Source organism: Ambystoma mexicanum, chromosome 11 (genome assembly GCF_040938575.1).
Source record: "Ambystoma mexicanum isolate Mex_15411 chromosome 11, UKY_AmexF1_1, whole genome shotgun sequence".
Taxonomy (NCBI): domain Eukaryota; kingdom Metazoa; phylum Chordata; class Amphibia; order Caudata; family Ambystomatidae; genus Ambystoma; species Ambystoma mexicanum.
This window is the reverse complement of record NC_090934.1, coordinates 1,297,758,681-1,297,786,094: the sequence shown is the minus strand read 5'-3', so window position 1 is coordinate 1,297,786,094 and position 27,414 is coordinate 1,297,758,681. Positions and strand designations below refer to the sequence as shown.

At 45.9% G+C, this 27,414-nt stretch overlaps 1 protein-coding gene across 1 annotated transcript in view; it reads right to left on the bottom strand.

Moving 5' to 3' along the window:
* Positions 1-864: 864 nt before the first annotated feature.
* The window catches only part of FBN1 (fibrillin 1), a 643,598-nt gene continuing 617,048 nt past the window's right edge, over positions 865-27,414 (bottom strand). The window contains exons 63-65 of the mRNA XM_069624792.1: positions 4,926-5,157; positions 3,475-3,646; positions 865-2,159 (exon numbers count right to left, since the gene is read on the bottom strand). Of these exons, the coding sequence (XP_069480893.1) occupies positions 1,770-2,159; positions 3,475-3,646; positions 4,926-5,157 (794 nt within the window). The 3' untranslated portion in view covers positions 865-1,769. The remainder of the gene's footprint in view (positions 2,160-3,474; positions 3,647-4,925; positions 5,158-27,414) is intronic.

Here is a 27,414-nt window from a genome sequence, read left to right as displayed (position 1 = left end):
TGATCTGATCCAGCTCAAGAGTGATATATCGATAAATAAGTACTTACTTTAAAAAAAAGTTACACTATGGAAGTAATCATTTAAAGAATATCTATGCGTCTGTGCATTACATTGCCTTTCCATCATTATTTCTGCTTTTCATTAAAACCCCCCACTCAAGGGAATTAGCTAATCAAAATATATATCTTATTTTAACGTTGTTCCATATTTCCTGCTTATAGCATATTTTCTCTGTCCAGAGACACATTCCCTTCACTGTTTCTAGCTGGAACCAGGGAACGGCAAGCCAGTACAGCAATTCTTCTCCTCCTTCCACAGCAATTTGCAATGCCACATATAGATTTCGGTGCCCCTTCACATTGTCATATATCTTGTACAGAATGGGTTCCTTTAGTAAATTCGGGAGTATATTTGTCAGATCAATTTCAATTGTTTTTTTCCAGAAAAATACATTAAGTAAAAGAACATGGAAATTAATATTTGTAGAACGTCAAAGATTTTAAGTAGAGTGAACAATTTTGGAAGTTAAAGTCACGTTTTTAGAACACGGTTTTTATTTGGATGGATTTGTTTTGGCTTGTGAATGCCTTATTCACTGAGCGATGCAAGTCAGCTCTTTAGCTGGATGCAAACCACGTGTTCGCAGCACTAACAGTAGGATGTTGTTTTCAAGATTCTATCATCAACTTCCAAAGCATCCTTTCTGTGTTTTATGAACCCAGCACAGTATTGTGCTTGAATAAAACAAATCAAACAAAGGCCAAGTCATTTGGGGCAACGCATTTAGCTGCAGAAATTTAAATGTATAAACACTATATTTAGTACATTCTTTTGCTATGCACACAAATAAGAAAGCCAAAGAGAAATAATAAAAACACTGTTTTATTGTGACGTTCATGACATGGAAACCTTGGTCTGAACACTTTTGGGCAGTTGTGATATTTGAAACCTATGGAATGTTTTCTGACAGCGCTGCATATTGTCTGCATTTCTACAATTGCACTGGCTCCTCTTGACCTCTGTGCTTTTTGTTCAATCACAGAATTTTCACCATCAGGTTTGTGTATACAGTTAAACAAAAAGTATTTGGTTTCTATAAGCACCATTGCAAACCCTCAAATAAGGGTTTTCATCTAGTTTACAAATGCTTCATTGATAAAAAAAAAGCATGGTTACAGTACAGAGACTTAATTTACATAAAATATAGGTTTTAACAGAATTTGACTACAGAGCTAACGATGGTTGATTGTAAATTAATGAAGTATTTAGACTGAGTAATTGTAGCTTGACTTCTAAGTTGTGTAAATATTACAGTGCATTCATAAAACTAGTTTTGAAAAATTATTAGCACCAACAGATATGATACGCAAGTCGCTGATTTGATTAAGTTGTACTTGGCAAAGCAGTTTACGAATTAAAGTTACAGAGCAGTGCATAAACTGAGAGCTCATTCTGTGCACCTCTGCTGAAAGGGTGGATGGATTCAGCATCAATGGCCAACTCCCAATGAGCAAGTCCCGTTCTCAAGATTCAACATATCATTGTACAAGAAATCAAGGTAGGTTAGCTACACGTGTAGGGAGCCTGAGGAAGTGGTTGTCTTGAGCCGTGATGTTCATCCGGTACCTCAATCATCTAGTATTATAAAAGTGCTTGTTCGTTGACACGCATGAGGAATTGTACCTATGATATGGAGAACCTGCCTGGGAGAAACGTTCAGTCCGACCTGTCTATCTTTGGTTTCAAATGTTTGGTCTTTGGCTGGTGATTTAATGAAGGAAGATCTGGATTTTCATTTTTAAGATGTCCCCTATCTCCCCACTGAGGTAGTCTTTGTCGTGTTTGTCTTCGAGGAGGAGGAGTTCTCTTTGTTTGTAGAGGGGGACACTGCTAATGTGCAAGGAATAGGATCCAGACGCAGGTTTCTTCTTTGTTAGGTGGAGGTAACTTATTCCATCTTTTTTGTTGATTTTGAAGAAACCGTTCTCATTTCCGGAATCGATGACATATCGGTTGTGGTTGATCAGGGTTGTTAGAGCAGGGGTTAGTTCCAGGATGCGGTCTTTGCTGTCGAGTGCGGAGATGTTAAAGGTCAAGGCGACGGCTTTTTCAATGTCCCAGCTAGCGAAGTTGACAGGAGATTCAATCTGTGGTTCCTCCTTGAAAAAATACAAAGTATATGTATTTTGATCATTGGGAAGACATAGTGGGATCATTAAACAAATGCAAACAATGCAAGTATAAGTCACTCAACAGGACATGCAGGATCCACCCACTCCTGTAGCTCTCATAATAAATATTTATGGTCTCATTATGAATATAGAGGTAATTGCAAAAACAGCTCATATTTTGAGCACTAAACACTTTCTTCTCCATCTGACAATAGCGATGGAACTGCTGTTCTTCCCATGTGACTATCCACACCTCAACCAGGGTTGCAAATATTTTTTTTTTCTTTTTGATCAAAGAGGACCATTAGATGTTTTGGAGCTCCCGCGTGGAGTATTTCTGAATTTCTGCATGGACGGTAGGCTTTTAGTGACTGTGATTCAATAACAGAAGCAGACTCCTCCTGCGTACCTTGACTTAATAATAATTACTAGCAGAGGTACTGCCATATGAAATAAAATAACATGCCGAATGAGGAGCATAGTGGGTTGTTTCCGCCAAAAAGAGTGAATCGTTTGTCTATTACATTGAGCTCTAATGATGTCAAAAATGTGCAAGTGGTTTAAAAAATAAAGTGGGGACACACAGAAGTCGTTCACTTTATACCCTATGAGCAAATAGTAAGTCGTACAATTTACCTTTGACCAAGGGCCGAATGTTCCACTCTGAAAGCCGCCTTTTCTAATGCATGAGCTTAGACTCCAACTTCATCCACACACACCAAGAATCCAGTGCCCTCATGATGCCTGCACCTGGGCTGGTAGCACTCATGAGATGTTGCAGATGTGTGTGCGGCCATCTTGTTTAGAGACAGGTTGTGGTCTATCCGAATAGATGGATATGAAACCGGAGCAAAATATTTCAAGCGGCACCATGGATTTTTTACCATGAAGCCGGGAAATTCATTGAATTAAGAGAGCTATACGGTTGCTGTAAGAGAGGCCAACACGACCCTATCAGGCAATCTAGACACTTGGATCCATCTAGCTAGCTGCTTGAGTGTTTGATTTGTATTCAAATGCCTGATCTATAGTTGCATCAGCTGTTCTACAGCATGAACGTGAAAGATGATAGGAGGGAACATTTTTTGCATGAAGTAATATCAAAGAGAGATCTTTGCTGGGATTTCAGGCACGCCTACCTGAGAGGTCAATTTGGTATGAATTTGACGTGCTGCTGAGCTTTGATCTTCGACCCTCCCCCGATCCCCCAACCCCTCAGCTCATGAATGCAAAGGCAACATCAGCCATGGAACAGGGTTTTTCTAAAGCCAATTATACAACACAAATGTGTGACAAACGTTACCTCTGTGTCATTTGAAGCCGTTTCATTGGTGCTCCTGCGCTTCCTCCCGCGCTTGGGATAACCGTTGATTTTGCAGTCGTAGCAGGCTTCCGGTGAGAGGGCATTGTCGTCATCCTCACCGCTATCGGACATCTCCTGGCCTCTGCTGAGTCCTGCGCCAGACACGCAGTGCCTATTTTGAGAACAGACAAATGTGCACAGAGTTTTAATGCACAAACACTGAAACGCATTCACAAATAAAAAAAAAGACTGAACTAATTCAGCAATGGGCAAGAGTTCACTGGGGCTCCCTGACGAATCAAGGCAGCTGCACAGAAAACTGATTGCCTTGGAACACCCGAAGCGCCTTCCCTTTTCTTGTTCATCTTCCATGATATTAGCTGAAGAGGGCACAAGCTGCAAAGACTGCTAAATCCTGCCAGCTCTAAGCCTTAGAATTTAGGGAGCTTTCTCAGGCCTCTGTGTGTAGGCCCGGCTTCCTCTTAGGACTCCGGCTTTTACATAGGTCTACCCATTGGCAGGGCCCACGCTACATGTACATACAGATGCTGCCGAATCCTCACTGCTTCTCCTCTGGAAGGCGGGACTTGTTGTACCACACTGACAAGCATCTTCAATGTCCATGTGCACTGCCGCAAGGGTCTACCACTACTTGCTGCTTGGCCCTAACTTCTGTAATAAACTCCTCTAGGAATTCCCTCTGCAAATGAATGGCCATCTTCAAGTAAGACAGACTTTGCATATCTTCTTGTAAGACCGAAGTAGGCAAGCAATGGCACTCATGCGCCAGCTCCTAGGAGATGATTACTGCTGGGCACGCTCTAGACGAGTAACTTACTGACTCTCACCAGCTATCCCATTCACTCGCTCATCCACCATTCACTCCCTCATTCACTCACCCATTCACTCAATCACTTACGAACGCTCTCATTCATTCAGCTACATCCCACCATCCACTCCCTCAATCACTCACCCATTCACTCAATCACTGAGTAACTCTCGCATTCATTCAGTTACACACTCACCCATTCCCACATTCGCTCCCCCACCCGCTCCCTCAAACACTGACCCATCTGCTCCCGCAACCACTCATGCGCTCACTCATCTACTTATACACACTCCCTCCCCTCCCACTCACTCCGCCTCACATTCAAGTAGTCACTTATGCTGGTAAGTTTTGGGCTTCACTTCAGGAGTAGGTAGATGGATTGAGCTGACTCATTTTAGCTAAACAAAATATAATTTGAAATACATCTTTTTTTAAGCGGAATACTAACTAAGATGCACTATGATTCGTTGAACAGATTGTATGCTTTTGTGTTCTTTTTTCCTTGTTCTTTTTGTCTTTTTTCTATGTCTATACACATGGTGAAAGGTTTGCAATAGACCAATGCACACACACAAACGTCAACGCATGCATGCAAGCTGTGGAACTGGCAGCCCTTCCTTACCCTTGTCCTATTCTGAAGTAATCAGGTGGGCATCCGCAGACATAGCCCCCCTCGGTGTTGGAACAGCCAAAACTGCAGGGCATTTGGGAAGAGCCGCATTCGTTCACGTCTTGGCAAGCCCCGGCAAACTGCTCGTACTGGAACCCGGTGGGGCAGGTGCACTTGAAACTTCCCAGCGTATTGTGGCAGGCGGCGCCACCGCAAATGTGGGCGTTGTGGCATTCATTTTCATCTGCAAGAAAAAGCAGAGCTCGGTTTCAGCAACCGTAACTTCAAACGTCACGTTTCCTCGACATAACAATTGTGTCCGTTGTAAACAACTTTCCGTACAGCTCCAAAGCGTGTCACAGGAAAATATTGCAATTACAACTCAGCTTGCTCTAGCTGCACCACCAAATGGATTCCATCGAGGACCACTCACCCTTTTTATTTTTTTGATGTTTTTAATTAAATCGTCATGAGTTGCAACATATGCACAGTGTTGTAGTCCTGTACCCTCAAATCTGCTGCACAATGTGGGCGCTCGTTCCCCTCGTCGCCAGAGTTTGTAGTCCTCACCTGGACCACAATATGGTGTCAGCATGCACCTCTGTGCCTGTGAGCCCTGAGGGGGCCATATTGTACAAAGGCATGCAGGAGACAGCTCAGGGAACAACCTCCTTTATTGCCCTCTACATGCATCTGTCCCGGGCTCCAGTAGCCCCTCCTCTTTCTCCCATGTCCCTTGTGTCAAGTCCTTCCTCCTCGCCATAAGGTGGCCCCTCACTTAAGGTGGCATGCCCACTTTCACCCTGCAACACACAGTACTTATATTTATTTGGAACATGTGGAATAATCCGTTTATTTAGCCTAAACTTCTTTCACACGCCCTCTCTACCTCGGAGAGAAGCAGGCGTGCAGTGCTATCGGAAGCAACGTGGCTTCGAGACATCATCCAGCAGTCACACGTTAGTCTTAAATCTTCAATAGAAGGCTTTACTGGCTATTAAAGGCCCGGGACCAAATTAAAGAGCCAAGCCAAGCAAGCCAAGTAAAGTGCGGGCCTTTAACACAGCCTATAGAGTCTTTAACAACGGATATAGCCCACTACAGTGGGCCAACCGAATTATTAGCAGCTATCACAAACAAACGAGTGCTCAGTGTGTTCGGTGTGGGACCTTTGGTTTTGCTCTGGGCAAGCTTCCTGCACTGAAAAAAAATACACTAAGATGGCAAAATTTAAAATGGGAAGCGAACTCCTTCACAAACCAGACAGATCCCTTTGCATTTCCAGAGGAGCCACGCGGAGGAGCAGAGCGGCCACTGGAAGGAAGGACGGGAGGGGCCACGCGGCACGCAGAGGGCTCAGGGGTGTGATCAGTACACTCACTCAACTGTGGTCTACAGGAGGCAGCCACATCGTGGTCCAAAGCACCCTTCCAGCAACCAGCGAGTAGGGAGTGGCAGCTGCAGCCCAGCCAGCAGAAAGAACATTCTGGAAAGGGGCTCAAGATAGAGGCTGTCCGATTTGATGACCTACTGCCAGAGATAGATCAGAACTACCTACTAGCCATTGAGCATGCCCAGACCCATCTCATGCCCCCTACAGCCAATCAGACTAAAGGCATTCATTTCAAGTGCCATATAAAAGCCTCTCCCCAGCACAGAAGGGAGGAGGAGTTCTGGAGTTGATGAGTGGGAGATTGGAGGCAAGAACAGGAGGAAGTAGGCTAGAGAAAATTGGCCAGGGGGCATGAGAGGAGGTTAGAGATTGTGAAGAATAAGGAGGCGCCAAGGAGGGACAGCAGGAGGAGGTACAGAGAATAATAAGGTGGGAGGGAATGCAGTAAGGGAGAGGAAGAGGGTGAAAAGGGAAGAAGGGGATGAAAGGAGATACAGAGGATGAAAGGAGTGGTGGTGGGAAGAGGTGCAAGACCGGAACTGGAGAGGAGTAAGGTAACACAAGGGGTGAGGATGAGAGGAGGAACATGAGGCGGAGAGAGGAGGAAGTTAACCAGGCCCGGTGCTAGCACTAGGCGCTGCCTATAGTCAGAGAATGGCAGCGAAGACAATTCCGCTGACGGCAATAAGCATGCAGACATTTTTGTATACGTTATTTATTATTCTCCCTCTCTCGACTACTTGAAGGCGGCACTCGCAGCACTGCTGCAGCAGCCACTGTGCGGTTCGGTTTGGATGTGGGTGTGGCGCTGTGAGTAGGGTCTCAGAACGCCCCTGTGCATTAGCACTGCACATGCCAAACAAATGTTCTACTTCTCTGGACCGTGGCCCGCCCTGCACTTGCTGCAGCCTGCTGCACTGGCCCGTGGTGCTGCGGCCCTGCCTGAGAGAGACAGCTGATTTTGAGCAAGAAAGAAGCCCAATGAGAATGATGGCAGACAGGCTCAGGAGAGAAGTACATACTGGTGGTGCCCACTGCTCAGCTAGTAGCAGCAGTACAGTCAGCACTGCAGCAGGTCAGTGTCTAGTCTGTCACACCGGCCAGTGCGTGTGTGTCAGCGTGTATGTCTCTACTCTGACCCTAATTCAGGGAGGCACGTGGCATATTGATATTTGGTGCATCCCCAGTCTGTGCATTAACTGGCTTGCGTGCCCTTCACTTAGACATCCTAAAGGGTCTTCAGCTTTGCACCTATCTGCAAAGCGCTGTTGCTCGCTTGAATGTGCCTCCCTTCCACACACTACAGCACTGGTCTTCAAACGTTTTTGGCCTGGGCCTCCCCTGAGCAAAGTTTGGGCAGGCCGGGCCCCACCAAAAGTGCCAGATGGACAGTATGTAGAAATCGCTATGAACTTTTGCGTGCCTACAGCAACATAATTCATTCTCTCGCTCTCTCCATCTCTCTCTCTCCCGCTAGTCTCTTGTAGCTGTGATGCTGCTACATGTCTATTCCCTGCCATGTCTTGGCAGGGTGACTACACCGTAAGTGGTCTCCAACTTTTCCCTCATTCAGTGCGATTAATCCACATGTGTGCACCAAATGCCACATGATCTCCATCGTTACCATTGCTTAGCCAGTGTTAGGGAATCCCTTAATTGGTATTAAGCACTACTTATCCAGTTCCATAACTACCCATTGAAAAACTGTATTCTTGTCTCTACAGTACTTTCCGTCCGCGTGTCTGCTCATGCAATCATCACATATCCCTACCACACAAGCCTTTTACAGGCCCAGAATCGCTGACGCGTTTTATAATGGCACAATCTCATAGGAAAACGTTCTGTGAATCAGGCCCATAGGGCCTCATTCCGAGTAGGGCGCAAAGGGATACCGGGCACCATTAAGGACTTCGGTGCTGGTAATCCCTTTGCGCCCTTCTACGAGGAGCCGCTAAGGGACCAGGGAGCTAATAACGGTACCGCAAATTGCGGTACCGTTATTAGCGACTTCCCCATTCCCATTGAGCCCTATGGGGGCTGAAATGGGAATGGGGAATGTTTTTTTCAATGGGGACTTACCGGTCCCTCCAAGGTCGGGATGGACCGGTATGTCCCCATTGAACCAGGGCGGACTCGGTACCGATATGGGAGGTAGTCAGGGCGCAAATAGCGCCATGATTTCCTCCATACTCGGAATGAGGCCCATAGACTCCAGATGTTATACATCCTTCTTTGTCAGCAAGTGGCTGATGTGGAGGAGGAAGTGGAACCAGTGTTAGAAGGCAATGAGTTGACTTCTGCTTATCCCGTGAAAAGTGACGACCAGAAACACAGCCTGTTATGTGAGCGGTGCCTGCAAAGCGCACATTTTAAGCCCGAGAACAAAAACAGAGAAAGGGAAATATTGCAGTGTTACAAGACTGGTGACAGCAACATGGATGCAGTTGCCGCCCCCCCTCCCCCGAGGCGGGAGGCCCCTTTCATTTGAAAAGACTGAAAGGCCCTGACGCTGTCCCTGCACCCATGTGTCTGCCTCATGCCCATCCACTCAGCCCTCTGCATTGCCTACCACAGAACTCACAGCTCTGACATGGCCTGCAGATTAACTCTGTTTAACTTTTATTCCCCCAGCCCATGAAAATACTTACAACGTATGTATCTGTCACATCACAGTGGCGAGCTTCATGAAACCGAAACAATGTCAAGTGCGCTTTATGCTAGCCTCTAAGCACTATATAATTGTTGGTGTCTGCTTGCATTGTGCTACTAGCAGTACTGGGCTCGTGGCGCTACATGTGGGACTCAGCAGCAAGCATTTGGTGTTTTATTATTTTCTAGTTATTACAGAATAGGTTTGATTAGAAGTGAAACACCTTCTTGAAGTAGTACGTTTCCCGTGCCTTCTAAACCTATTTCGGTCTTTGCCAGAACTTACTTGCCTATAGAGGTAGTCCCAGCGCTGGGAGTTTTCTAAAACTCGCGCACGGCAATCTCTCGCTCCCAGGAGGGGGCGGAGCTCAGTGCAACTCACGTGACTGCTCACGTGACATTCCCTGCCCACAAAATCGTGCATTAATTGATATTAGGTTTAGCTCGTATCTGATGCACGCAGTAGATGTACCCTTCGGTAATTGCAAAACTCTTACCCAGAAGATGTTTTCTAGGGTAGACCAGACATCGGCGGAACAACCAAGAGCATTTTCTGCACCAAAGATCAAGGCCGGCACTACCTTTTGACAGTAAAAGTTCCTTACCGGTTTTATTGAGAATTTTCCGTATTTCTTATGTAATACGCTAGCTTGGCATGCAAATTGCCGGCATTTGGTTTTGGCTACCTGTTCCCATTGGCTGTCATTCAGGCTTGAATTGATTTGCATGCCTAAATATCTTGTGTTTGTTGTGTTGTTTAGCCATCCCTTTCCCAAGTGCCATTTAGGTTTTATGTGCTTTGATGTTTTCAAGTTTTGCAATGTTAGCACCTCACACTTCTTTTTGTTGATTTGTAAGCCGTTTGCACTCACATATAGATCTACTGCGTCGATCTTTCGTTGTAGCCCTATAGGTGTTACATCTAGCAATATTAGATCATCGGCATATAGCATCCAGCTTAATGGGGCTCCGTGTATTTTTGGAGAGAAGGAGCGTACGCTGTCAATAGCTCCTCCAATGTCCGATAAGAATAAGTTAAATATTATAGCAGCCAGTGGGCAACCCTGTTTAACCCCGCGAAAGGTGTGTATCGCTTTGGATAGGGTGCCTTTTTGATCTAGGCGGATTTTAATGCTTGTGCCAGTGTGGAGCTCTTTGATGGCCGCTATCAGATCTTCCGGACATTCCCACGACTTCATTTTCTCCCATAGTAGCTCTCTATCTATGCTGTCGAAGGCGTGTGAGAAGTCTATCAGTGCGAGGTACACCTTAGATCTTGTTCGTATGGCTTCCATTTTGAGAAGGTTAATTAAGAGGAGGTTCAAGGCGCAGCCTACCCCCTTGACAAAGCCAGTCTGTCGTGGGTCCAGGTGGTTTGAGTCAGCTGCCCATTTCACAAGTTGTTGTTGTAGGAGAGTCGCATACACTTTGCCTAACACATCTAACAGCGCAATGGGTCGATAATTTGTTGGATCAGATCGATTCCCTTTCTTGAAGATTGGGATGATTATTGCACATTTCCATGAATCCGGGCTTTTACGATTAGCTGCTATTCTTTTAAACATCGTGTGGCATAACTCAGCCCACAGCTCTGGATTTTCTTTGATTGTGTGATTTGTTAGACCGTCCGGGCCTGGTGCTCTGGAGGAGCTAGCTCTTTTTATTATCTCCTCGATATCGTTTTTCTCAAATTCCAACTTCCATTTTTCTCGGATAGGTGATAGTGTCTCGGCTGCGGTGGTTCTCTTGCTGTATAGCTTCGAGAAATGATGTATCCACTCAGCTTCAGTAATTGCGTTTGTCAGTACTGCCATTTGCGGGGCTCCTTCGTGGTTAATTATCTTCCAGAAAGCAGAGGAGTTTTTATTTTGCAGTTTTTCCATAATTAGTTCTGCGTCGTTCTGCATCATGTCTGCTTTGTGTGCTCGTAACCAGTTTTTATACTTTTGTTTGCACTCTCTTTTTGCAGTTAAGTAACTGTTGGCGTCAGTTTTCGGTAGATGTCTTATTTGCGCTCTTAATTCTCTCTTTCTTTTTCTCAGCTCTAGATCAAATTTGTGTCTTGCAACAAAGCCACGAGCTTTGGATCCTTGATGTTTTTCTTTGAAATCGTCTAAGAGATGGATGTAATCGATCTCTTTTTGTTCGACTACATATGTGGTTAGTATGTTTTTAACCTCTGTTTTCTTTAGTTTCAGTCTGACCCTGTTGGATTCAATCATTACCGGGGATTTCCATGTTGTGGGTTTGGCTCCATAAGCTGTGATGCATGACAGAATAACTAAGTCATGATCACTATTGGTCATAGGGTGCACCACGAGTGAAGTTGCGTGTTGATGTATTTTCTCGCTGACGTAAAAGTAATCAAGCGTCGATCGTTGGGTGCCTCTGGACCAGGTTGGTTGAGCTGGAATATCGCCTGCTATGTTTCCATTCATCAGCATGAGGTTTCTTAGCTCCATCTCTGTCGCCCATTGACTGGCGAGTTGTAATTTATTGGTGTTTTTTGGATCTAGTTTGTTATTTGTTGTTAGGCAGTTCATATTCAAGTCTCCACAGATCACTATATCGACGCCAACATCTGCTTCGAACCAATCATCTATGACAGTAGTAACTTGATCTATGTATTCATTGCCGCTTGTAGTCTTGTGGTTCCAATATAGATTCAGGATGTGGGTTTTCTTGTTTCCTAAGTTGCTTTGTACAATTGTCGTGGCCTGAATGTAGGGAGTCACGTTTTCAGTATTGAGAATTTGATATCCAGAACTTTTTTTAATCAGGGTAATGAGGCCTGCCATGGGCCTACCCTTCAGTTGTTTGATGGCTGGATTAAATGCGATCTCATATTCTCCAGAGATGGGGTGCTTGTCCATCCACGTTTCTTGAAGGCACACAACATCCAACCCCGGAAAGCAGCTCTCTTGATGTAGATGCACAAATCCTCTGGTGTTCCAGGAGCCGAACTTGACTGTCGGGGGCGGGTTTTCTAGTTGGCATTAGCTTTGAGTTGTTTTGTTCAGGGCTTTTGCCAGCCACCCCCAGTTATCCGATGATTCGTTTTCGTTATTTTCCAGTTCGGCAGTACAGTTTTTTTTGTTGAGAGCTTGAGTGCCAGTAATTGTGATTTGGATTTGTTCCACCATGTCATTTTGGACATGTTCCGCTTTTCCTGAGCCACAATCACTATTGATGCGCTGAATTCTATTAAGTTGTCCAACCTCTTGCTTTTTCTCAGGACTCTTCACTTCATTACTTTTCTTCCAGAAGGATGAGACTAACTGTGGTTCTGTAATTTTGTAAGAGTGGGTTTTATGGTTTTCTTCATTATTTAGTTCCAGAATGTCGAATCCAAGCGACATCAGCTCTGGCGTTGCATCCAGGATACTGTTGGTTATCATTTTTGATTTTAGATGTATTAGTACAAGGTCGTTTTGACCTTCCTGTGGGAATTCCACTGTTTTAATGTCGTACGATTGTATCGTTCTCAGACGCGGGACGCAGTGAAGTAATCGTAGAACATTGTTACGGTTCATGATCACGTCATCTTGACTTTCCAAACTTTCAATCTTTATTTTGTAAGTAAATGTGGAAGTTTTGTTATCTAGGTGTTCGTTTTGGTAAGAGTCACTTCTTTTGTGTTCTCCAAGCATTTGTTTTGTTGCGGGAGCTTTGATCACCAGAGATCCTTTCCCATAACACTTGTTTGGTGCGAATTTTCGAACCTCTTCGTGAGGCTCTCGAATTACCTTCCTGGATTCTGGTTCGGGCAGGCTTTTGGGTATTTTTATGTTTTGACAATCTCTATCCTCAATTTTTTTTAGCGTCATTTCTCGTCTTTCTGTCAAAGTGAGGAAGGTGGTGCTAGCTTCCGCCAGTGGGGCTTTTTCGGTGTTTACGATCTTGGGCATCATTGTGCAAGTTCTTTGTGACGTTGTCGTATGTGAGGACAACAGTGTGGGTGTTGATTTTCGTTCCATATTCGTGTTTACCGTGTCTCGTAGAGGCTCATTAAGACTTGAAGTTGACTCAGATGAATTCCTGTGGTCAATTGGCTCTAATTCATCAGTGTCATCGTAAGTTGACATATTTATCAGCTCGTTCATTTGTTCAGCTTCCTTGTTAGATTCCTCGCTTTTTTGATTAGAGAACTCACCTGTTGCCTCCTTTTCTGAGCTCTTTTTGTTCAGAGTTGGATCCGCAGGTTTTATATTCTGGTTTACGGTTACATTTACTGTTTTTATGTTACGTAAGAACTTTCTGGAGTTGTTACCACGTCGAGAGTTCTTAATGCATTGGTTTTTTGTTTTTTTAATTTGAGATTCCTTTCTTATTAGGTTTAGGGGCGTTCCAGTAGTCTGTTTAGTGTTTTGCTTGAAGATCGCAAAGATGCCATTATTTCTTTCAGTTTCAGAATCAAGCTGCCCAGGGACGCAATCTTGCAGTCTGGCACAATTCTCAATATCAGTTGAGGTAGTTGGTATTTGGGGATCAAGAGAGGCTGGATTCAGTATCGATCTTGTTTTGTCTAAGATTGTTTGAAAACAAGGCTTGTTTAGTTGGTCCTGTGGGTGCATATTAGGTGAGATGATTTTTGTTGCGTTGTCAATTAGTTCAGAATTTCCTATCTCCTTCGATCTTGTGCCAACATGTAAATGTGTCTGCTGTGTGGCAACGTCTTTGGTTAGATCAATGGATGGAGGCAGAGGGCTAGTCACCCCTTGGCTTTCGATTGGTATGCTCTCGGCTTGTTGCAATGGAGAAACTCGTTTATTCAGGTCGGGCTCCAGGTTGGTGGTCACCTGAGGACTTGTTTTGGTGTTCTTACAGATCCGCTCTTGAGATTCCGGACGGATAGTGATTCGTTCTTCATCGGCAGACTCCGTTGTAAATTTCCTTGTTTTTAGGAGGTTAAGTGCTTCTTTAGCGACTTCTGCCAGTAGCTTTTTTTCCGATCCGTTAGTTTTCCTTTGATCCAGAAGAGTAGTCAAGTGAGTCTCAATTCTTTTGTTGGAGTCTCGTTGCACTTGGTTTGTTAATGTGATTTCCATGTCCAGACCTACCAATTTTGAGTTGATCATTGCAACTAGTGTGGACAGATCTCTAAGGTTCCCGTCAACTTGCTCATATAGTTTTAGAAACGGAGCTATAGATATTGCAAGAGAAGACATTACAAGTGGTTGAATCTCTTTCATTATGCAACCGACTAGTTCAGAGGAGATCTCCTCGTGCTTATTTTGAGGGGGTTGTTGCATTCGAGGTTTGAGGCGCCTTGATATGTTGTACTGTGACTCTGAGTAAGAAGAGTCAGATGATGATGACGGAAGGGGGGGTGATTGTCTCATCTCTGGGAGACCTTCGTGACTAGGTGAGAGTGTTGTTGGTCTCGTTAAAGTTTGTGAAGGGATTTTTTTGCCTTTTCTCTGTGAACACGGTAGAGTAGGAGATCGACTATACTCGATACGCCTACGTTTCCCATAGGCATTTTTCCATTGTGATAGAGAAGGCGCACCCAAGGTCTCCTTCATTACGTCTACAATATCTTCAATAGCTTCGATGACACTGGACTCGTGGATCGAAGAGACCAGACTGTCTTTTACTGTGGCACCTCGTGCTTTGTTTATTAGTGTGATGTCATTTAGTATCTTATTAACAACCTCCAGTGAGTTTCTCCTGTTGGATCCCGAAGCAATAGGCTCTTTATTGCGTAGGGTCTCAGTTGTATCATGATTTGCTTGATGGAAAACCTCATCGTCATTTGAGGCACCGACGCAAGTGTCAGTGAGTCCCGTTTTTTGCTTTAGATGCAGGTGTGCATCTCCGTTTACTTGCCAGTTCTTCAAGGAAGTTATGGAGGAATCATGTCTATTTATGAGTGGTCTATCTTTCGTCGCTTCCATCACGGTGCCCTCTGATAAGGAGCCACTTTCGTCATGTATCAAAACCTGGCTCCTTTCGATTTCTAAAGGAAAATTACGAGGTGAACCGTTAATGCCTGGCTCGCCCTCGCAGATAACATTGCTCAGAGGTACACTTGGAAGATCACTTTCTTGGTCTTCTTCTGTATTGGTGAGAGCAGAGTCTAACGCCGCTGGGCAGAGTGCTATCCAGTTTTGACCAGCATTCTGTAGACTTATAGTGTGTTGCTGGTTATCGGTGATAACATCGGTAGTCTTCAGTTGTTCTTCTCTTGATTGGGTCTGAACTGAGTCTTGGTCTAGATCTTGTGTATTTTCGGGGTCAGAAGCTGATGGTAAACAGTTTATCTCCCCCGTGTGGTCGCCGTCACCGTCTGACTTACCATCGGGTTTACGATTGGGCTTGGTCGACTGCCGCCCAAGGGGTTTACATGAGGTAGCCAGCGAGTTCCATCTTCGCAGTTGTGATCTTGTGTGTGGATGTGTCAGGCTTTCCGCCGGTATTTGGCCAGCAGACAGCGTTCTAATCGTTACTGATAGGTCCACATTAGGGTTTCCGTTGTGGCCTTGTGTATCAGCCATTCTCCTTTTGGTGTAAGTGCTCGAGACTCTACAGCTATGTGGTTCGGTCAGCTCAGTTTTGGAGTAGTCACTGAACTGTGGGGGATTAAGGATCGAGGGGGTCAGGCCCCTCGCAGACTCCCGATAATGCCCCGCCCAGATGCTAGACTATATCTATCAGGCGTTATGCGATATTTGATTGGCTTACAAGAGTATATAGGGTTGGATATCTGCTTAGAGTACGGGATTAGCTCACCTTGTGTGCTCAATGCAGTGCGTTCAGCCTGTCTTCGATCTCAGCTCAGGATAATATCCCCCAGATGTAGGTAATCCGTTAGTCTGTTAGCTTTGTCTTGCGCCCATCCAGCGCCAAACAGCCGCACAACAGCCAGTAGACTTTACTCCCCCGGGCTTAACGCCACAAGGGTAGACTGGCCCGATTTTGTGGGCAGGGAATGTCACGTGAGCAGTCACGTGAGTTGCACTGAGCTCCGCCCCCTCCTGGGAGCGAGAGATTGCCGTGCGCGAGTTTTAGAAAACTCCCAGCGCAGATTCAAAGGCGCAGTGTCGAGGCGTTCGTCTGCAAAAGGAAATGCTTCTCTGCAATGTGAGAAAACTGCGTGTTGGGAAACTCCCACCCTTTGATGACACAAGTGTGGTTCTTCTCCTAGACCTCTCTGCTCAACCTGTGGGAAACTCAGCAGAAGTGGCAATGTTTCCAGCAGTAGCGAAGCAAGCGAGATTAGGATGGGAGAGTCACCCTCTGGTGCAATTTTCAGATAACGATGCACCCCCTCCCACCTCCTGTGACCACATAAAGTAGTGAAATTGTACTTCATGTCAACCCGGGTAGAGACCTCCGCCTCTGGCACTGTGGCACTGATGGGACTGTGCTCTTGTGCAGGTGGCGAAGTGAGCTACATGGTGCACCTCTGACCCGGGACAAAAGGCAGCATGAACATGTGTTGTGCTTCCAAAACATAGAGTAAATAAAAGGCGGATTATTAGAATACTCTGGCTGCAGTCAAGAGAGAATTAGTTCAGTGATGATTCCTGGAATGTGTGGATTGTTTGTACCATCTTTGCGGGTATGCTCCCAGTTTATTTTAATTTTACTCCTGCTTCGTGAAAGGGGCCAGTACTGGCGTGCAGTGCCAGGCAGTATTGTTTGTATTGGGCACAAGGCATATGAACATGTGTTTTACAGTGCCAATAATGTTACAGGGCATATGGTTTTCTTAGTGTGTTGCAAAAGGCTCTGGTGCCTCGCTGGAGACTTGGCATCTACTAAACTGCCTCAGATGTACTGCTACGAAACTGATGTGTTTTTGCCCAATTTCTCTGACATTTGTTTGGTAAAATGCACCACTCCTGCTCAGTATTTGCCAAATGCATCTGAGTTGGTTTGGGCACTTCTAGTTCAGGAAAAACATTTACACCTCGCCGCTTTACAAATGCCCTAGCCACCACTGGCTGCACCTGTTCTATGTGCAAGTGAAACCTGCAGCCCTGATGCTCATTCTGTCACTCTTATGCTTGTGAGTTGAATAATTGGTGCGCGTGTGTAGCAATGCATTATTAGCCAGTCAGATAGCACAGTGAGTAGAGCGCTTGCTTTGACATCCGTGCAGTGCCTGCCGACGCAGGGTCGAGTCCTGGCAGGGACAAACTCAGCTTTTCATCCACTCAGCAGACCTCCTTCCGAGGTCGATAAATGAGCACCACACGTGGGAAATAAGCAGCGCTCAGATATCTGAGGGTTCGTAGCGCTATATAAATGCACAAAAAAACAAACAAAACAAGCATGGAGAAACAGGGCTCATTTGGAGCAGAGATTGCAGTGGTCAGGATGTAGGGGGCAGCAAAAAGACCTTTCGCCTAGGGTGGAAAACATCCTTGCACAGGGCCGGAAGTTAACAGGAATGAGGAGGAGGTTAGTGGAGATACTTGGAGAAGAGAGGTGGAGAATGGGATGAGGAAGAGGGTGAAGGGAATATCCCGGAAGAAGAGGAGTCGAGTACTTTGAAGGCAGCTAGAGGTAAAGGGGAGTGTTTAAGGGGAAGGGTGGAAAGAGTGTTGAGGAGGAGGAGTGTATTCAGGTAGTGGTTGGGGAGAGGACGTGCCAGGTTATAAGAGGACCATGGTGGTATACGTCCTAGAGGAGCACCCTAAGACTAACAAGGGAGACCCAGGAAAGGGCTGAGGAACGAGCGCATTGGGAAGGGCGAGGAGATGCAGGTAAAGCACAAGTGAAGAGAGAGAGATGAGTTTGCAGGTGAGGAGGAGCATGAGAAAGAGGAAAAGGAGCAAACAGCCTAAATCTGAGGGCTGTGAGTTGGGGAGCGGCACGGGTAACAGCATGTGGCAAAGCAGCGAGGAGGTGGGAAGAAGAAAGAAAGAGAGGAGAGGAGAGGAGAGGAAAAATAGTAAGTGCAGGAAAGGTCCAATGCCAAAAACAACGGATCCATATCATATTGCACTTGCACAGGGCAGTGAACCGCCGACTGCGGCAGATGCTAACATCATTTTGCTGTCATATCTTTCCATTGGCCACAGTTCAGGGCCTAAGAAACACCTCAGTACAGGCGCGTTATAAATGCCATATCATATCAAGAGGTGGCATGCAGCACCATGAATGCCATTGCCCATTTTGCCACATGACATTGAAACATTGGGGGTCATTACGAGGTAGATGGTAAGGGATTACCGGCACCGGTAAGGACACCGGTGCCGGTAATCCCTTACCACCCTATTCCGAGGTCCCTTAGCGGGTCCCTCCTTAACACCTGGTTTTACCAGGCGTTATGGAAGGGACCAGTTAAGGGACTTCAGAGCTAATAACGGTACTGCAAAATGCGGTACCGTTATTAGCTCCATCCCCATTCCCATTGAGCCCTATGGAGGCTCGAATGGGAATGGGGAATGGTTCCCGGAATGGGGATTTACCGGGTCCTCCAAGGTTGGAATGACCCGGTAAGTCCCTATTTCGGGAACCCGTACCCAGAATGCGGTAAGGGGGTAGCCATGGTGCTAATAGCATGGTAAGGATGCCGGTGCCGTCAACCCCCTACCGTCCTATTACGAGGTCCCTCAGCGGGTCCCACCAGGACCGGCTGGTTTTACCAGCCTGACTTAGTGGGACCCGTTAAGGGACCCTGCAGCTAATAACTGGCCCGCAAATTGAGGGCCCGTTATTAGCTCCTTCCCCATTCCCATTGAGTCCTATGTGGGCTCAAATGGGAATGGGAATGGTTTTCGAAATGGGGACTTATCGGGTCCGCATAGGTCGGAATGTCCCGGTAAATTCCCATTCCTACACCACGAACCCAGACCCGAGTTTGGAGGCAGCCATGGTGCTAATAGCACCATGGCTGCCTCCAAACTCGGAATGAGGCCCTCTGACATGATTGTTTCAAATCAAATGTAATCAATGTCTAACAATCTTCAGCTAACTGCCCTTTTAATTCGGTAAAGAAAGTGAATGTAAATGTATATTTCCTATCATTGCTTTATGGTATTCCTATTTTTAACCATGATGATTATTTTAATGAAGTCCTTAACTGAAGTGTTTTAAATCGTATTTATCACTACGTATGGGCCGCCTAAAAATAATTTCTATTCTACTATTCTTCAATGACTTTTTTATCTATTTAATTTATCTGCAACAATGTTATATGATGTATTCTTATGTTCATATCTGAAAGGTTGTGATTCACAACCAAAAGAAATAAAGAAATACAATAAATAAGATTTAATAACATACTTGAGAGAGATTTTCATCCACATAGAATGGCGCGACTTCATCCTTTGGAGCATGCCTGCTCCCCTTGTTTCACATACCTTGAATACCTATTTATGACGTGCCGAGGGGGCCCTTCCATCAAACAGGAGAAGAAAAGGGGATGGGGACGAGGTGAAGGGGCCTCAAGCAGACGGGGCAACAGTGCTTTCCCCATCTCATCTCTCCAGCGTTCTCGCTCAGACTTTACAATGGTGAAGGAGAACCACTTCTAAGAATGGTCCCCAATCCTCACAGCACCGTTTCTGCCTCTGTAAGACTAACATCACGATCATAGCTTTACTTTGTTGGGGTGATCTGATGTGTTTGGAGTTATCTGAAGAAATTGTGAGGTAGAAGGAGCCCTGACTCAGCATGAAACACTCAATCCATCAATAAAAGCTTATTCAGACATAATCAAACATATCCAAAACAAAATAACACACATTACAACCTAGTTAGAGAATAGGGTCCAATTAAATATACAAATATAAAATCCTATAAATATAAAATGATAGGTGGTTGTTTTCAATCAACAAGCATTTAAAAAAAAAACTTTTAAGTGCAAATGACTGATTCTGATGAATAGTGCAAGAACAAAATTGAAAGTAACCTGGCACTGGGTAAAACAAAAATCCTGCAAAATCAGAAGCAAGTATATACGTCTGTGCGGGATTGTGCATTGCATTGTTAATGGACTCTTGATCACAATGGCAAATTGCAGTGTGGGAGATGCACCCCTTCCAAGCGGCACATGCATCTTTTGTAGGGAGCTGGAAGAATCTCACCTTTGGGGTACAACATCTTCTTTGCCTATTACTTAGCCAATCTAGATACAACTCTGAGACGGGCGTCAATGTCAAGGATAATTCTGATCTGATATGATATGGCATTTTTAATTCACCTATACACAAGCGTTTCAAGGCTCGAATGATATCCAACTGATGCCATATCTTTCACCTTTTAAAAAGCATACCCTCAGAGTGTGGCAGCTAGTGAACGAGGTCTACACTTGACTGCAAATGTCAAAAATCTGTAGGACGAGGATGCCACTGAACCCCCAAAGGTCTCCAAACTTGGTCAGATATAACAGAGACAAAGTGATGTAATCCCCAGTTTACAGGTCATTAGGTCCTCAATTATCTGATGAGAGAGAACCACTGCAGGTTTAGACCACATGTTTGACCTGAGCTTAACAGGAACCTGTTCCAATTTGACCATAACTCGTGACATTCCAAGCTCCCAATAGAGACGTTCCTCGGTGGTGAAACTGGACAAAATGAGAATAACTCTCATGTTGTCGAGTTTCATACCCTCAAGCACCTACAGGGATCTAATCATCCAAATCCAGGCCCCATAGCTGAACAGCCCAATTGACTTTGCTCGCTATCCCTCAGCAGCCATGGACAGAGTATTCCCCTCTTCTGCCTGTATAGCACCACCACCCTAAGCAGCCTCCTGGCTTGCTTCATTATATGAGCATCCCATTTCCAAATATTGTACTATGCAAGTCTTAGGTAATCAAATGACAAAACTTATGATGGATCCCTGCCACTTGCCCTATTAGTTATAAAGCTCCTGGGATGCTTAAAGGCTACGAGTCAAGGTACAGCTGATTTTACAACAGTGACTGCCAATTCATTATCAGTCATATAACCTAAGTAGGACAGAGGTCTGCAACCTTTGGATCTCCAGATGTTTTGGGTTAAAGTTACCATCAGCCCTATCCAGCATAGTCAATGATGAGGGATCTTGAGACTCGTAGTCCAGACCTTCTGGAGAGCTGTTGGTTGCAGACCTTGATGTAGGTGGAAACAAGCTTTTGCATGGCACGTAGGAAAGGATCGCTGCATGGTCCATGCATAGTAGGTTAGCCACCTACTATTGCCCATGCTGAGAAAATCAGGGGTGACCTCGAGAAGCTCTGCATCTACTCCATTCACACAGAGTGAAAACAGAAGGGAGGCCAGGACACATTCATGGCAAACTCCCAATGAAACCACATATGGGGCTGACAATTCTCCTAGCTCACCATATCTAACCAAATATGGCAGATTGGAATATAAATGAATCATTCGGGACAGACTGGGCCTCATTACGACTTTGGAGGTAGCCATGGTGCTATTTGTGCCATGGCTGCCTCCAAAATCGTGTCTGGGTTCTCTGAATGGGAAATTACCGGGCCATTCCGAGTTCGGAGGGCCCGGTAATTCCTCCTTCAGGGAACCCGGGCCCGGTCCTTCTGCATTCCCATTCGAGCCCCCAAAAGGCTCAATGGGAATGGGGAGGGAGCTAATAACGAGCCCGTCAATTACATCCCATTGTTAGCTCCCTGGTTCCCTCGAGGAACCCGATATGTACGTCTGGAAAAACCAGACGTCCAGAGCGGGTCCCCTGAGGGGACCTCGTAATAGTGTGGAGTGGGTTTAATGGTGCCGGCACCATTACCGGCGCCGTTAAACCCATTCCCCACTACTCGTAATAAGGCCCACTGTGCCCTACCATTCCCACGGACCTCCGGGCTTCCCATAAATATTGATCTATATGTTTATCAAAGGTAGTACTTAGATCCATAAAAACCAGAACCAACCAACCACTGTCTGATCGTCAATATGTATTGACTAAAGGCCAGAGAGTCACACATTGTTGAACTGTGCAAATCCTCCTTCTAAAACCAACACACTGAACCTCAGACAGTACATTTCCTTCCTGACGCCAAACCTCTAGTTGGCCAAGGAGGAATTTGCCATTTATTTTCGCTGCCAAATCTAAACCAGAGTTGATAGCAAGTAGTCTTTCTCTTGTTTTGAAAATGGGAATCATTATGGCACTTAATCACGAATCAGGGATCTGTCTGGCTGATAAAAAAGTAGAAGCTATAGATCAGGATTTTGTTTGAAGTGATCTACAGGAAGCAGTTCAAGGTCCGTAACGATGAGAAAGGACAGGACCAGGATGTTGAGTGTCACCTGTCCACACACCCGCAAACAATGCAGCTATTAGGCAGGTGGCAATACATGGTTTCTAAAGGCTGCGATTTCAAACATTTCCGGCCACCTTATTTTCCATGTGCTGCATTTGTTCGATGGCCTTGCCACTAAGCCCTGCCTCGGTACCATTCCCACAGTCCAGCTGTAATACTATTGCATCGCTGATCAGAAAGGATTGCTTTTGAGGAGGTAAAGGTGATGATGGCATGCACTGGCAAAGCACATACCTGCTCTATCAGTATTCCTAACTGTTTGAGTGATTCCCTTGGTATAGGTTGCCACCTAAGAATAAAAGCCGTGGGAAAGGCATGATATTCAAAATTGGTATAAAGGATGGGGCTGCTACTTCTGCTTCTACTTTTGCCCCTTTAGCCTGGGACATCAAACAGCCAATCATGTACTGCCTGAGTAATGGAAAACCAAGTCGATGTTGGACCTCTACTCTACCCCCACCAGCCCTGTTCACCACCTGAGCATCCACTGAAGACCAGACTGAGCTGCAGTGTGCCCTCACGAAGTGGGGGCGTGTATATGTGAAACAGGCCGTGGGGTATGCAGGGTGGTGAGAATCCTGCGGAACCCCACGCCCCAATTGAGAATGTAATGATAAGAAATGTGCCATCTGTCTGTGGTGGGTGTAGTTTTAGGGTGCACCTCACTGTGGCTTCTCATTATGCTCTCAAGTCTTTGCCTCAGCCCCCAGTGGGCTAATGCGGTCAAGAGGCTTCGGAGCCGCAATGCCCTTCGTCCATCCAAACCACCCTTCGTCCATCCACACCAACTAGCATTGGCTCAGATTTCCAGCAGCTCTGCCTTAGTGGCATGTGCTAATTGAAAGGCATGGCATATTTACTCTATTCTGCTCCAGGGCCACAGTTCCCATGCAAATATCCATTCTTTGATTTCAGAGATGAACAGGGTATTGGAAAGGGGTGTGTGTATGAATAACATAAAGGGTGGGGGCAGATTTGGTTATTTTGCAAAACAGATATAATGTGGTTTTGGTAGAGATAATCTGGGTATAGACCAGCTAGGAGAGAGAGGTGTTAATTAAGTGCGCTTTTAAATGGGCACAGTTATGATGGTCCCAGCAGGGCAACATCCCACTGGAAATTAGCCATCTCAAGCTTGATTGGTGTTGGCGAAAGCTGGCCGAGCAGAGACTGCTTGGAGCTATTTGACAGATCAATGTGGTGCCCGATGCGTACAAGTTTACAGATGTTGTTGCTGATTGAATACATGCAGTGCTTTAAGTGGGGTAAGAAATTGAGGGGGGGGGCTCGTTTGGGGGCGTGGCTTTCATTGTGGGCGTGGCCTAAAAGTGCACAAATCATAGTAAGGTGCAGAAACAAATATATAAATGTATGTGAGCATGTATATGTTTGTATGCGTACTACTATGGTGTGTGTACTTTTCAAGCCATATTTTATAAACATAGCAATGTTACATATTTCTATGTTTATAAAAGGTGGCTTGAAAAGTGCACAAACCATAGTAAGTTACGCACACTCGTGTGCTTACCTTACTATGGTTTATGTACTTTTCAAGCAACCTTTTATAAACATAGATATTTGTAAGATGTTTTTATGTTTCTAAAAGAAGGCTTGACACGTAAACAATTCAAGGCATCTTTTATAAAGCGTTGATGACAGACAAAACAAACCGCAAGGTGGCTTTGTCCGTCGACAAAGCTTTATAAAAGATGCCTTGAATTGTGCACGTTTCAAGCCGTCTTTTATAAACATAGAAATATTTCTACCTTTATTAAAGATGGCTTGAAACGTACACAGTTCAAGGCATCTTTTATAAAGCTTTGCCGACGGAGAAAGGCACCTCGGGCTCTGTGATCTATCTGCTCAGAGCACATAGATCACTGAGCCCGAGGCGTCTTTCACCCTCTACGAACCCGCGGGCTCCGTGATTTAATCTGCATTTTAGATCACGGAGCGTGCAGGGGTCAGTGACCTGGAGAGGGAAAACAAAGGGACAGTAACTTCCTCTGATGAGCCTGATGAGGGGTCATCAGAGGGAGTTACGCTAACTGACAGAAGTGCCGCCAGCCTCAGCCTCGCTGTGGCTGGCTGGCACTTCTGTCAGCTTGGCCGACATAATGACGGGCGCATCTCCCGTCGCGGCTGCGGCGGGATAATGCATCCCGCCAATGTTGTGTGTGACGGGGGGCCCCGGCTGGGCCCCGGCTCAGCCCCACTTTCTGGAGACTGCCAGGGCCCGGCCCCGGCAGGCCCCGGCCCACTTAAAGCACTGAATACATGTTTACCAATGAAGAGATCCTACAGCCTATTACAAAGATGACCTAGTGCCGGACCTTGGTAATGCATTTTTAAACCCTTGCTGTGGTCTGACTTACAGCAGAGACCACAGGCATATAGGGACATATTTGAGGGAAGAGATCTGCCCAGGGTCAGTTAATTCACCAGTGCTGCCACTCACACACATGGGTTGGTCTTTTCAGACATTGATGCTAAGGGTCTGGAAATGTGTCGTCGGCGGGGGCAGACCAAGCACTGATCACATTTCCATTCCCAAGCATATGTTATGCACCCATCTTTCAGTGTAAAGGCAGGCAGTTGTCAGTCCCCTTTAGGGCAGTCTGGTATCCCCACCTCACCCACCATAAGGATTCATTTCACAGCTTCAAGAATCGACAAAAGAAGCCAATTACGGGAGTGGGAGCGCAAACAACAAATCACCACTGAATTCTGCTAGGTAGGTATAACGCACTACTGTGGTGGACACTGGCCGCAGGCATGGCTACCCGCACATATCAGAATACAGAAAGGACTATGACAAAATGTGGTTGTGCTTTTCACATAACTCTTTGCCTACTCACACCAGGCTATGCCTCAACACTCTTGACATCAGAATGCAGCACAGACCTATGACAAATTTGGTCACGCTGGAAACATAGTGAGTCTACAGTACACACACCATTTTCTAATTCCTCTCAGCACCCATCCACATGCCTGACTGCATGATTTGCTCTCTACCGGAGCCTGGCCAGCCATGCTAAGCCTTATTTGGCCAAATGCACTCCATGACCTCCAACACTCTGGACTTCGGTTCTCAGAGGGTGTTCCCATGAAGAAAGCATTGAGACTATAATAATGGTAAAAGGCGCTATATGAATGACAAGTACAATACAATACAATACAATAAGCCCAGGCAACCCCAGAGAGACGAATGGATGCCTTAAACATAAACACTTTCACATCATTTAAAGTGGTGACCGCCTTCAGAATTCTCAGGTTTCCATATGTGGTTGAACCTGAACTTGACCCACATGCAGACATGGCATAAGGTACCCTGGAGGCAGCTAGAGCCAGATGCAAAACTCATAAAAGGGGTGATCATGGGACAGCCAAAAAGAAATAACTCTGCTTGCAAGATCAATGAATGATTGAACCCATCCAATGCGTTCTTATGATGCCACCCAGCTCTTGCAACCCAGGTTCAAACTATTGAGTTTTGGAGGTACCAGGTTTGATGTACAAGCTCCTTGGGCCTGGAATACAATTTCCACTCAGTTACGACAGGTGAAAATCCTTCTGAATTAAAAAAGAGAATTAAGACCCCAATTTTCAACTGTGACCCTGATTAAATTGGACCAGCTTGTGCCTTTAGTCACTTAGGTTTTCGTATGTCTGTTACTGTCTTGTTCTATGTGCGCTTTGAGGACTGTGGGCGATTTAGCACGATATAAGAATTAAAATCAAATCAAATCGATTAAATCAGCCATGTAGCATAGCTGGGGTTCTTAAGGCCGGGCCCCCGGTGGCACAGTGACAGTGAGACCAATAATACAAGAATAAAGCTTCCCTTTATCCCACCCACACTGTTTCCATAACCTCATCCAGCCTCTATCAATCGCTGACCCGTACCAAGTGAGGAAGGCAGCCACCCAAATAAAAGCAGCCAATCGCCTCATCAAGCTTTTCTCTGTGACTGGCATAAGAGATTGTTTACGCCACTTGCACTGAAAGAATACTGAGCTCATAGAAGCCTCCTTCTGAAAAGGCGCTATCCCTAATGCGATTAACCAAGCCCTCATGCTGCCTGTGCTAGCAGGCAATACAATGGCAGTCTGTGAGGAGGCTGTGTAAATAGACATTCCTGCAGAATACGTCAATAAACATCTCAACGGAACAAGGACAAAGCATGAAGCATCATGCATCGGAGAGCGGCGCGCTCTGGCAATAACTAGAACCGAATCTGGAAGCACCGGCACAGGCCCAGGGCCAAACAGCTGGTGGTCTCAAAATGGAGGAAATAAAGGAGCCGGCACTCACATCCCTTTACCCCCCTTTTCCTGTCCAAATCTGCTCTCCTTTCCAATCTAGTCCAAATCAACTTGCAAGATGAAAACGGTGCAAAGAAGAGCGGGAGGCGACTGTACCGCTTGCGTTGACTCTGGCAGGGCCCATGTCCTTGCTCCAGCGGCCGCTGTGGACACTATCTTTGCTTTTGGGGGCTCAACCAAGGAATCAACCTTTGGGAAACACAGAAACTGTCTTCATTTCCTGGAGGAGCCACGCCCCCGACTAAAAGAGGGCACCCACGGTTGGGGCCTCCACCCCATGGTCTGTGGGGGAACCCATATGATCGTGGCCAACTCTACTTCTACAAGCTCCGGGGAGAGTGCCCCAAGAATGAACCTAGAAGCACTAGTGCCTAACAAAAACGTGCTCACCACACTGGGCAACGGAGCTGAGAAGATGTTCCCAGGTGTAGCCAAGTCCCCCTGGCCCTTGGCCCTGCTGCAGCCACGGGCATGCTGTTGGGGCCTTCTCCTGGGTTGGCTCTGGGCCCTGGATTAACTTACTGCTTGCCCACTCCATCACTTATTGCCTTGGATCCAATAGACATTGCCACCGAAGGGACCAGCGAAGAAAGAACTTCCCTCAGCTCGATTTGCAGCACTTGGAGTGAGACCATTTCGGCCGTGCACTCGGGTGCCAGCTCCTTCCTCCGTTTAACCCCCCTTTGAGCACCTGGGCCCTGCGCTCAAGGGGATTTGCCCCCCACCCCAAACCCCTGAACCATCACAATCAGAGGCCCATACTGCCCTGGGATGCTCTTGTGAACGTGTGCTTTTAGAATTGGCTGCAAAAAAAAAATATTTGATCAATCGAGGCCCCGGGAGGGGAATCGTTGGGAGGGAAGGTGAGCCTCTATCAGTGGTTCTCATGGGCAGTGC